The sequence below is a fragment of the Alosa alosa genome, chromosome 13 (genome assembly GCF_017589495.1).
Source record: "Alosa alosa isolate M-15738 ecotype Scorff River chromosome 13, AALO_Geno_1.1, whole genome shotgun sequence".
In the NCBI taxonomy this organism is placed as follows: domain Eukaryota; kingdom Metazoa; phylum Chordata; class Actinopteri; order Clupeiformes; family Clupeidae; genus Alosa; species Alosa alosa.
In genome coordinates this window covers 22183223-22195722 of record NC_063201.1, presented here as the reverse complement: position 1 = coordinate 22195722, position 12500 = coordinate 22183223, and the positions used below count along the sequence as shown (strand labels likewise).

At 43.7% G+C, this 12500-nt stretch overlaps 2 protein-coding genes across 3 annotated transcripts in view; both read left to right on the top strand.

Annotated features, from left to right (window-relative positions):
• Positions 1-1251, top strand: part of LOC125306366 (pituitary tumor-transforming gene 1 protein-interacting protein) — a 21033-nt gene extending 19782 nt beyond the window's left edge. For both annotated transcript variants that reach the window (XM_048261690.1, XM_048261688.1), the window contains exon 7: positions 603-1251. In XM_048261690.1, the coding sequence (XP_048117647.1) occupies positions 603-652 (50 nt within the window). In that variant the 3' untranslated portion in view covers positions 653-1251. The remainder of the gene's footprint in view (positions 1-602) is intronic.
• A 2831-nt stretch (positions 1252-4082) lies between these two features.
• cdk14 (cyclin-dependent kinase 14) overlaps positions 4083-12500 on the top strand; it is a 163208-nt gene continuing 154790 nt past the window's right edge. Inside the window, exons 1-2 of the mRNA XM_048261921.1 lie at positions 4083-4514; positions 7307-7338. Coding sequence (XP_048117878.1) covers positions 4421-4514; positions 7307-7338 — 126 coding nt within the window. The 5' untranslated portion in view covers positions 4083-4420. The remainder of the gene's footprint in view (positions 4515-7306; positions 7339-12500) is intronic.

The window sequence follows — 12500 nt, the reverse complement described above, 5'->3', positions numbered from 1 at the left end:
GCATGATTAAAGCCCATTGACATGCTGATGCATCATACCTGCTGCCAGGGGGCTAGCGTTAGCGAGGCATGAGCAGAAATCTAGAAATCTCGCCCTCGTCCACCCACCCTACCACTTCTACCCTTTTCAAAATACTGGATGGAGTGGACACAGAATTGGGCAAATACCAACATCCCTGAAGTGTCCGTCTGGCTTTAATCAGCGCCTCATCCTCTGGCCTTAGCTGTGGTGTCGGGTGTAATGAATGCGAATGAGCTTTGCCACCAAGGGGGTTCCATAAAGTTCACGAATGCTTTTGAATTAGACTTGCATTCAGATGATTTGCCTACCTGCTAATTGAACCTCTAGGGATAAACCCTGATAACCTTGGAATGATGAAGAGGTAATCATTTAACCAAGCCTGGACTATTTGTAGTAATGTATGGTTTTATGAACAAAATGAAAGAGGAAAGAGTTATTTTTAGTTAGTTTAGTGGGAATACATATTTTGACGTTGACAGGAACGCAGGGGAGCTAACACTGGGCTGGGAAGTGGGACGCACGCTTACTGAGCCACATTCTGACGTCTTTCCTCCTCGTGTTCCTCTCTGTCCCCCCTGCAGGTCTGGTTCCCGACGCCGACCACCCGTACAGCAAGTTCGAGAACGAGTAAAGCAGAGAAGCCACAGCGGTACAGGAAAAGCACTGGGAGAGGCCGCACACTTTCTCCAGACGTCCGCCATGCCTCCGTCTGGCCTCCGTGCCAGTGGAGCCAGTCTGGTTTTGTTTTGTTTTCTTTTTCTGACTGGGAGGTGGGGAGGGGTTGCTGCCACACCCAGCCTCCGGTGTTCCTGATTGACCATTCACCAGTTAGCGTGTCTCTCTTTTTTTTTAAAAATCTCTCCTTACTGTGTTTCTTTTAGTTTGTTGTCTGCTAACTTTTTGAATGAAGGTGTTGCTGAAATTGAAGACTGTTGCAAATGGCCTTGCTGATGACGTTGTTTAGGAAAGGTGATCTCAAGATTTTGAAAGAAAAAAAAAACGATTCTGCATGTCACCTTTTGTGTTTTGCTTTTTGAATTGTTTTGGCGTGTGTGTGTGTGTGTGCGCATGCGCGTGTGTGTGCGTGTGTGAGGATGGGTGGATGATTGGATGTATCTGTTCTCAGCATCACCTTGGTAGTTCAGTTTTGCACCAGCTGTATTTAAAATAATCCATGCTCTTATTTTGACTGTTTCCTAATTAAAATGTTGATCATGTTTTAAAATTAAAGTCTGGTGAGCACTTTTTTCTATTCACCATTTCCTTTGTGCTCAAAGGTGAAAAAAACACACAATTTCATTGTCAAAGTCTGCAAATGTCGGCTTTCAGTTATTTATAGCTTGAAAACGAACTGATGATACTGTTTAATTATACTGAAAACTTGGTGGAGTAGAGATTTCATTACATTTATGACTTAAGCACAGGCATAGGACTCGGAGATTGCCATCTCCTGTTGATGGATTTGTGGTCTTCATCATCGTGATGTTCTTTTTAATACCCTATGCTCTTTCTTCCATCAACTCCCTGAAAAAGAGAATGCCTACAGTTCTGTAAGAAATGGAGGTGATGATTCTTTTTATTGTCTATAACGTGTCACGTTGGAAACTGTATTTTCACGTTTTCAATACAGACTTCCTGTAATGTAACTAGTAGCACCTCAGGAAAAGCGGCGATAATCAAAAACCACTAGCGCGTGAAAGCGTATCCCTAATGACATACCAGCGATGGGCATATTCCCACCTTAATACAGACCTCCTGACCCTGTAGCCGCTGGAAGCCTCATAAAAAAACGAATGCCCATTTATCAGCCCGAGCCTTCCGGGCGCACTGGGGTTAAATGTGACCCGCTAGGGCTGCGGTGAAATTGGGAGAGGGTAACTTGTCTTCCTAACGACCTTCTTCTTGCCGTTTGCGCCGGTACGTGGTCACCCATGACACTAAACTGTTGCAGAATGTGGAGGCCTAAAGGCCCTTTTAAATATGAACAAGTTGATCCATCTGTGACAGAGGTGCTGCTATTTCATATCAGTTGGATTGGGGACGACCTGGTGACGTGATCCTTCCGCGCAATCAGCATTGCAGGACGCTCGACTGCACTCAATGCTGTCTGTGGCAACTGGCGATGCATTTGGTCTCTTTGGCTTATCATCTCTCTTTAAGCGTTTGCATTATTTTGTTACTTCACAAAGGCTCTAAGGGTTCCCTATTTGTACATTGACGATGCGTAATGTGCTATGCTGGTGTCATTCGACCTCTCAACACGTCTGGTGACTCCATACATTTTGAGACTAATCGTAAATCAAATCTTAGGCTACATTCTACCCAATGTCTAATGCCATTATAGCCTACATTTGCGTTGGTATTAGTCAGATGCAGATACAACAACTTTTAAACATGTATTTTTTTAACCAACCGGGGGGGATACTTACTATACTTCCGACTGTGATGTACAGTATTAAGCGTACAGTAGTTGTTATTCACGTAGCCTACTGCATTTAACCCGTTGGTTACAATATATGCTACAAAAAGGCATCACCATACTTCTGTGATATGGCTGTTTCATATTTGGTATTCTGGTGGAAGGTGCAGCATCACTGAAGTTTGACCTGTGCATGTGTGCAGATGTGCGCATGCATGGCCCCACATGCTAATGTATTCTAGATGCTTTGGTATAACCATGGCAGAACCGTCCTAGGCAATTTGCAATGCAGATGCTCTATCTCTGGTCAGTATAAGTATGTTCTGATGTAGGGAGAAGTGGCCAGTCAGGGCGAGTCAGTAGTCAAGTCATGATGATGAGCAAGCCTAGTCGACTGCACACTGGCAGGAAAGATGTAGGAAAGATGTCTGCCAGGTGCCGCCGCGTCCTTTTTGGAGGTAGGAAAGGAATCATTGTAAAGCTCTACTTACAGACCATCCGCAAAGGCCTGTTCGTATTCACTGTAGATGGCAACTTTTTAAGACTGTTGTGTTTAACATCCTTGTGTCAAATGTTTGGGTCACACCACAGATACACCGGCACCCATGCATTTAATGTTGGTGCACAGCAGAGGTGTAGTGGTAAAATAAGAGCTGGGTAAACTATGAATTCTGTAATCACGGTAAGGTGGACTGCGCCATGCGGTATCGGATTTTTAAAAAGGCAATCAGAACATGTTTGATGATGGTGGAGGTTATTGTCTAATGTTTATAACAATACCAATGGTATTAAATGATTCCTATAGGTTTGACGAGTGTAGGCTACATTTTGGAAATGGGGATAATACAGTGTGATTTGTTTAATGTTAAAAGTTTCAATTGGTGAATAAACTATTTTGAGAGGTGGATAAACTGCGTTTACTTGAGTTTAGCCTCCACTACATCCCTGGTGCACTATGCAAATAGGTATTTCTCTGTTCAGTTGTGCGTCAGATCCTCTGCATTAGCTGCAGCAGTGCATTTTAATGGTAGTGCATTTTTATGACAGGTCAGGCCAATCGGATGCGCCCATTCTTGCATTTGAGAGGGATTGCTATGGGTATTTGAGGGTAAACCGTTTGTATTGTGACAGCTCTTGTATTATCTCACCTGGTAGACATTAATAACCTCTCACAGACTGGAAAAAGGGGTCAACTGAAACCCCATCCTATGACTACCCTGTCCTATACAGTAAATGTGTTCCATCCTGTTGTCAATAGGTAGGCCTACATGTTTTTTTACAGGTTGTCACATGTTTTACGGTATTCTGATATCGGGAAAGCATAAGGATGAAAATGCCAATACTTGTTGTGCTTTGTCACACTTTCCAACCGCCTGCCTAACCAAAACAGGCGTGTGGTTGTCCAGCTTCACCCTTATAAAAAATAAAAAAAAATGTCCCTCTGTCCTGCCCTTATCAACCTGAATTTCGAAATCCTTTGCATGAGCACATTACTCAGTGATGCTTGCCGGTTAATGGAAAAATCGACGGCTGACACAGCCAATCAGATTGTTTTTTACAATGGTCCTTGGCCAATACTTGTGAAGTGTAGGCGGAGTTTTAACAGAGCGTGTTTTCCTCCCCTCCCTAGACCAAAGAGAATCCCAAAAATGACATCCAGACTGCGAGGGAGCTGAGGAGAGAAGGGGTCAAGTCTTCCAGCTCACGGAGAGCGATTGCAGCGACCTCGAATCAAATTATATATTTTTTTCCGGAGGTGTTTAGTTTTATCACTCTATTACAACGTTTTAATTTCGGATATGAAGCCCGGTACGAATAGCACCTCAGCAAATTTACCGTGAATGCATCACTGACTACTACAACAGCGTTTGGAGAAGAAGAGAGAAAGAAAGAAGAGACTGTACAGCGCAGGAAAAAATCCCTTGTTTGAACTCTCTCATTAGTTCTAACAGATACGCTGAGCTCACAGAAGGCATTGCAATGTGTGACTTATTGCCAGCTTCGCAGCCTGTCGAGAAAATTGGCAAAATGAAGAAGTTGCGAAGAACTTTGTCCGAGAGTTTCAGTCGGATTGGTAAGTTTACTGTCTGTGTCCACTTTCAACTAAAAAAGATGCTGACTCTCACACAACTTGAAGATAACCTTCGCAAATGAATATATCCACGCTTACTGGAGATAATGTGGTGGTATCAACATGTTTGTTAGCCTTTTGTAGGGTAGCCTAATTAAAATGTTAAAAATTAAGGTGTCGCCTATTAGAAATAATCATAGTAGGCCTAGACTAATCATAAACTAATCATACCTGTTTGTTATGGATTGCAATCCTTGTTGCTTATCAGACATACAATGCACATTGAAGTGTGTATATATTTTTATTATTTAACAACACGATCTTTGTTTTGGTAGCCTTTAATGGACTGGGGTTATAGCTGTAGCCCATTTTATCTCTTGCCCTTTGCTACATTGTTGAGAATCCTGTTGATGCAAGAACACAATGCTATCAGGGCGTCTATTTCCAACTAAATATGTATGGGTCATATTGCTGACATCAAGATAAATAAGTTATTGTCTGTATGGCGATAAGAAGTGATGTTAACCTACTGGCGATGCACCAGTGTGTCAGTGTTAGATTCTCACCCACTGTCAAATAATGGTTATCGATGCGAAGAGACGTGCGGGGAAGTAGTCAACAGAGGAATAGTCGATCGGTCTGACATTAAGAATTGAATTTTCTTCACATGAGACTGTGTTTTTTTCGCTTGCTGCAGATTACCATTATCCGCATGGCATGACGGACTGTCCACATCGATTCCTCGCTGTCTGTCCTGCACAGGCGATTTAACAAAGCCCGCTGTGTCATAGTTTGGAGAAGTTTAGTTGCAGGATATAGCCATCCTTCAACATCGCCCTCCATTTCGAACAATAGCGCATTTTGGTTTTAAAACCAGTCGCTTCAAGCCATGAAATAGTCAAGCTGACGGAATGTTTGACCATGGCTACTCATTAACATATAAAAGCACAAAATATGCTGGCTACCCGCCGATACGAGGTATAACTAAATCTCCTCGCAGCTGTTGAAGGTAGTCTACTCTGCTGGATTTCATACGCTGGGCCCGTGCGTCATATCACCAGCTGTGGTTCCCTGCCTGTGTCCTGTATGTTAATCAATACAGATAACCTGCCAAGGTTACATGTTAGCCTGCTTAGTCAATTGTGTGAAAAGCAATTTAGCAGAGCACCCTATCTCTCCAGATGACACTCCCTGCCGCCCGCAACACACCGTCCGCGTCCGTCAATCACACGATGCATCTCTTTTCTGGCAATCCATCCCTTTCGACCCATACATCATCCCGTTGCCCAAGAGCCGGGGTGAATTGAGAGGTGCATGCGGCCTTTTGTGTGTCTTCTGTCTGGTTGACTCAAATTTCATGCTTTGCTGTGCTCTGCTTCAAGAAAACCCCTTTCATCCTTAAAGCCTCTAAATGCAAATTCAAATTGGCCTACCCAGGGATTGCGAATGTGGTTTTCATGTGCACAGAGAATATAAAAAAAGACTGCGGGAAACAGTATAGACCTGAGCTTCTCAGATGTTTTGCTTGCTTTGGACACTTCAATTTATTCTCCCGACTCACACATTTGGATGAGTTTTCGAGTTGAGAAGGATGCCCAATAAAATGGCCTATTGCGTTGTGCTTGGAAGCAAGCTGTTTGATGTGATTTAAAGTAGACCTGTGTGTGTTTGTGTGTGTGTGCGGGCGGGCGGGCGCGCGCGCACATCATGAATTCTGTCAACTCGTTCATCTCCGCGCATTTGGCGTTTGTCTCAATAGAATATGCCGTGCAGATTACTCCTGCATTGTTGCTTAATTTGTCTGATTAGCGTTCTTGAGATTTCAATGTTGTATTCATCAACACATCTGTCTCTGAGCCGCATGTATTCAGGGCGCGCGGGAAACCTGTGGTGCCCAACCGGATAGGTGCTATCCGCTGCTGTGGATGCTGCATAAGTGTGGTATTGAATGTCCGTGCAATTAACTTGTAATGAGCTACGCTGCGGCTGATTTATTTCCGCCTTGTATTGTGGAATTTAAATCCTGAATAACTCAACAGTTTGCGTTGGTTTTCTGTTCCCAACAGAGGGAGTGACACATTATGGTCCGTTGATTGTTGGAGTTGTCGTTTGGAAACAAAAGCAAGGATATGAATAAGTCATTTTGAAAATGACAAAGTAAAATGTATAATTTATTGTAGAGCCCTGCCCTCAGCCAAGGCAGGCAGACACATATATTAGTGTCTTGTCTTGATATCAAAGACAACTTTCTGATCAATGTTGTTGGACAACCCTATAACTGATTGGATGATAATGAAAATGTTCCTATTGATGATTAAAGTTCTCCAGAAAAAAGTGACAATGTTGCTCAATATCAATGGGCATGCTCACAAAGTTATCTTGCGCATCATCAGCTTTAGTTCTACATGAAAAAGGCCAAAGCACCTGCCTCACAACTGCTGTAGTTACCACAAAATCCTGATTGTGGCTTACGGTCATTACTCTGTGGAGGAAGGCCATTTAAGACAGAGAGTGAGTATTGTATCACTGTTCATGAGCTTATCTTAGTGCAGTGGCCAGGGTCAGAATGACTCAGATTCAGAATGCCAATGGATTTACTACTCCTAACAGTTTCACTTATAGATTATAGGCAGCTGTGGTGACTGACATATTTTGAGATTACAGTACACACACAGAGTCTGTCTCTCTCTCTCTCTCTTTCTCTATCTCTCTCTCTCTCACACACACACACACACACTTAGTATCAAGCAGTGCTAAAATAACAGTGCTTTTTCTCTCTCTTTCTTCCCTTCAAGCCTTGAAGAAAGAGGACAGTGGCTTTGATGAGGTAAGTGACAGACGGCATGCAACGCTTGAACTCTGGCAAGTTTTCGCAATCTCTCGTGAACTTTGTCTAAGGACCAGTCTACGGTCCTCACCATGTTTAGGAACAGCTGTTGAAGAAAACTGTTAAAGGCCTCATTATACAGCATATTACTTATAAGTTGAAGGTTGTAAAGCACTACAAATGTTTAATAGTTTATAGATTGCTACGAAGTAAGTATGCTATCAGTTATTGTTATATAGCTATAGTGATTGAGTTATAAGTTACTGGTTGTTATATAGGTATTTTGAGTGCATTATCATTTATATGCTGTTATATAGATATAGTGAGTGAATTATAATGTATAGGATCTTATATAGATATTGTGAGTGCATTATAATTCATAGGTTGTTATATAGACATTGTGAGTGCATTATAATTCATAGGTTGTTATATAGATATAGTGAGTGCATTATATGTTGTAGATTGCTATACAGGTATAGTATGAATGGCAATGGCTGGTGTTTAAGTCAGACATACAGCACCAGCCACCCAGCCCAGAGTGCATGCTTGTCTGTCATCACCCTGAATGCCAGCGCACAGGATCTTCTTTTATCACAAGCTCTTCTGCACAGTAATTACTGCCATTGGGACTGTGTGTGTGTGTGTGTGTGTGTGTGTGTGCTTGTTGTGTAGAGGGTACATGCGTTTGGTTTTCAGTGACAGCTGGGTTTAGCTGTTAATGTGCCAGTGTTTTGGGCAGCTGCAAATCTGGTGATCCTATGTTGCTGGGTTGGATGTGTGTGTTTGCATGCTTATATCAATGCACACGTAAAAATCTCCTATGTGGTATGGTTTTGTGTGTGTGTGTGAAAGAGAGAGAGAGAGAGAGAGAGATAGGGAGATATATATAGAGATATAGGGATATATATAGACAGATAGAGAGATAGATAAATAGATAGAGAGAGGGAAGGGGGGTTCTGGAAAATTCTGCTTGACTGCTCTTTCTTGTTCAAGCATCAATTGGTTCCTTTATCAGCGTTGAGCTAGAGACCGGGTCTGAAATAGCATGGCAGGAGCAATCCTCAGAATGATCTGCATTCTGAACCATTCAGACTCTCATCCTTCCATCCTAGTGTCAAAAAGAAAGAGAGCTGTTTTTTGCCTTCCTTTCTCAGTGGTTACTGTAGTGTTGGCAGAGCAGCTGAGGATGGAACAGAGTCCTCTGTTCACAGAGCTCATCAATGTTGGGGTAGAGATAGTGACCAATTTCATTTAAAGGTGCTCTAAGCGATGCTACGCGATTTCTAAGCTAAAAAAAAACATTTTTTGTCACATACAGCAAACATTATCTCACCATCCGCTAGCTGCCTGTGTCCTGAATACACTGTAAAAAAAAACATGGTCTCTGTGGACAGCCCAGGCTCCAAAAACGCAACAAAAACAACCTGGTCCAACCTGGACCATAAAAACATAATTGTTCCAGCCTATCAACGATGAGATGCATGTTTAGGAGAGTTTCAATTGCATGGGAGGGAGGGGGAGGTAGTAGCGAGCTAACTCGCTACTACCTTTGTTTGAACGTCAACAGAACGTCCAACATCGCTTAGAGCGCCTTTAATTGCTCTGATTGTGTGTGTGTGTGTGTGTGTGTGTGTGTGTGTGTGTGTGTGTGTGAAAGTATTAACTCATTTACAGTACATTTTCTGTGATATTTGCAATGAACATGACAATGTACGACATGTTGTGCTTGCACGGGTAATGCCATCTCTTCACTCCGCTATTGACTGGACTGTATGCTGTTAATGGAAGCACAGTTCCATTAACAGCATACAGTCCACAGAACCTACAGTTTGTTATTATCAGATGTCACTAATAAACAAATGGAAATGATAACTGGGTTACCACAGTTTGTTATTATTCATTAGGATTCATATTTGATTGCTGCATCAATATTAGAGATGATTTTAAGTGGACAAATGTTATGGAGATGCCTGAGGCCATGCAGGCTTTAGTGTTTGAAGGAGAGTCAGTGACACCCTGTGTCCTCTGTATAGTTCATGAGGTCTGATTTTCATCGTGAGTGTTAGGCAGCGACTCTGTGTGTGTGTGTGTGTGTGTGTGTGTGACCGCATGTTGGCACATCTCTGCTTTACCACCCATGAGTATTATGCATCTATCACAAACACTTTCTCACACACATGCACGCAGATGCACACACATGCACACAAGCACACACACACACACAAACACCACCAGTCATCCTCAGGGAGTGGATGTCACGCTTAATAGCTAATTAAGTCAACACACCCACTCAATTAATATGGCTATCACTTTCTCTTGCTCCTTCTGTTTCCATCTCTATCACTCTCTCTCTTCCCCTACCCCCCACCCCCCATCCCCCTCTCTCTGTGAGGTCTTCATGTAGCAGAGAACTGAGTGCATGAAGCATTCTCACTCGCTCTCCTGAGCCACCCGTCACTACTAGTTAGGCCTCAGTGAGCATCTCTCTTCCTCTTTTTTTCTCTCTTTCCCTCGCTCACATGCTCTTCTTCTCTCTGTCTTCATGCCATTCTCTCTCTCGCTCTCTCTCTTCTCTCTATTTCCCTCTGTCCTTCGCCTTTGTATCTCTGCCTTTCCACAGAGGAATGATTTGAGCTTGAGAAGAGCCTTTGACACACTTGCTTTCTTTTCTCTCTCTCTCTCTCTCATTCTCTCTCTCTTTCTTTTTTCTATCTCTCTTCGCCCACTTCCGCCACTCATCACTCTTTACGCTCTCACTGAAATCCTCTCTTGTCCCTCTCTCTCTCTCTCTCTTCCTTGTTTTTTTGCAGTATTGGCATGCACATGTAAAATGCAGTGAGATGCAGAAAGAGTCAGATAATTCAATGAGTGAATCGACAAGAAAAATGCTACAAGCTCCTTACTCTCTAGCTTACTCGGTTCCTCCAGACCTAGTCAGCCTTTTTGTCTAGCTTGGCCCCCTCTCTCTTCCCAAATTTACTCATCCATCAATGCCAGTGTTTTTGGTTTTGTCTGTATTTTATTGTGTCTTCCACCTGCTTTATTCCACTGTCTTGGTTGCCCTTTTGTCTTTTTTGGGGGACGCCAGACAAAGCAGTGGCTTGATATCTTTCTGGCTCTGTGCTCTGGTGTCATTGTCATAAATGATTCAGTGTTTGTGTTTGTCTGGTTGTATGTGAAGGGAGTATGTGATCAGGTTTGTGTGTGTGTGCGTGTCTGGATATCTCCCTAAATGTTACTTCAAGGTTGTGTGTGTGTCTGTGTGTGTGTGTGTGTGTGTGTGTGTGTGTGTGTGTGTGTGTGTGTGTGTGTGTGTGTGTGTGCGCGTGTGTGCGTGTGTGTGTATGTATGTGAATTATGCATCATTCAGCTGGTTTTTGTAAGCATTTGTAATCACAAAGGCGAGGTGCGGCGTTCTCCCTTCCTCCTCCTGCCATGGCTGGCTGCTTCTAAATACCCCGTGCTGTAATTAGCTCAGCTTTAACGTCGCAGGAAATTAGCTCTCTTCAATCGCCCGTTATTTTCAACAACGGCCGATCCGTGAGAACGCTACCTGCACCCAAAACGTTCCCTTGGCAGAGTGCTAAAACGGGCTCAGTTGAAGCGTGCCGAGAGCGCAGCTCTCATGCCCCGGGAACAGAGTAGGACCCCACCGGCTATAAGCGGTTTCAGGGCCGTTGGAGGAAATATGTCAAGAATCCGACTGGGGAAAGTAGCGTTTCCTGTGCCAGAGGCGGAGAGACTGTGTCGGGGTGAGGGGGTTGAAGGGGGCCGGGGGTGGGGTTGTCCCGCTTCCTCTGAAATGAAAACAAAACAAAACAAAGTGTCTTATTGCTTATGGAGCTAACTGTGTTAAATCAGAGGAGATCAGATCTCAACAAAGGTGGGCTTAATGCTAGGTGCTGGATGTGCGATGGGGGTTCAGGGGTTTGTGCTGAAGGGCAGAGGATACTGGACCTGCAGGATATTGGCGCTATTGCCTCAGTAGCCCCACACAAGCTCTTACACAGGCAAGGGTCAGATCTGCAAAAGGAATACAACATCCATACAGGATATAGTCTTAAATAAGGCATGCAAACATTGCGCTCACCATGCAGAGGTGGATGGGTGCGCACACACACACAAACACACACACACTACAGGCAACTAATATCTGCAGACTCAGCAGAATGTCTTTGTTGAAGGAAGACAAAAGAGACAGCTGTAAGAGGAGGGAGGCAAAGATGGAAAACATAATCCAAAAGAGAAAGAATGTGTGTTTTGGGCTTTCTGCTCTGTGTGTGTGTGTGTGTGTGTGTGTGTGTGTGTGTGTGTCTGTGTCGAATGAGAGCAAGAGAGAGAGAGAGAAAGAAAGTGTGTGTGCGTGTATGGGTCTGTGTGTGTATGTGTATATGTGGCTGTGTGTGTGTGTGTGTGTGTGTGTTCTCAGAGGGGGGATCTGGTTCTCAGAGGTCTCTGTGATGTGGTGTGTGACTCAGCAGGATGTTGAGGTTCACATGGATGCTGAGATGCACATTCCTGTCCTTATGATTCAGCTCCTCTGCTGGAACTTTGATGAGTGTGTGTGGGTGTGTGTGTGTGTGTGTGCGTGTGCTTGTGTGTGTGTGTGTGTGTGTGTTTGCGCACATGTGTCTGTTTCTGTGTATGTCTACCCATGTGTTTTTCTGTGCATGTGCAAATGTACAGTGTAGTGTACATTGATCATGTAAATGTAAATCAGGTTTCTAGGCCAAGTATACTTGCGTATACAAGGAATTTGGTCCCTGCATTTATCCCATCCGTGAATTAGTGAATACACAGAGCACACAGTGAACACACAGTGAGGTGAAGCACACACTAACCCAGAGCAGTGAGCTGCGGCACTCAGGGAGCAGTGAGGGGTTAGGTGCCTTGCTCAAGGGCACTTCAGCCATTCCTACTGGTCGGGGATCGAACAAGCAACCCTTCAGTTCCAAGCCCGAAGCCCTAACCAGTAGGCGACGACTGCCCCATCATATATCATGACTGTATCATGTATACATTTATCTGTCTGTGCATTTGTTTATACATGCAGTAGCCTACCTTGTATGGCAACATTGCTGTGTTTTGGTATGCAGCCTGCCTGAAGAGCCTGCAAATGTTAGCACATCTTCATAGCGCAGCCATTGTTCCAGTGAGGACCA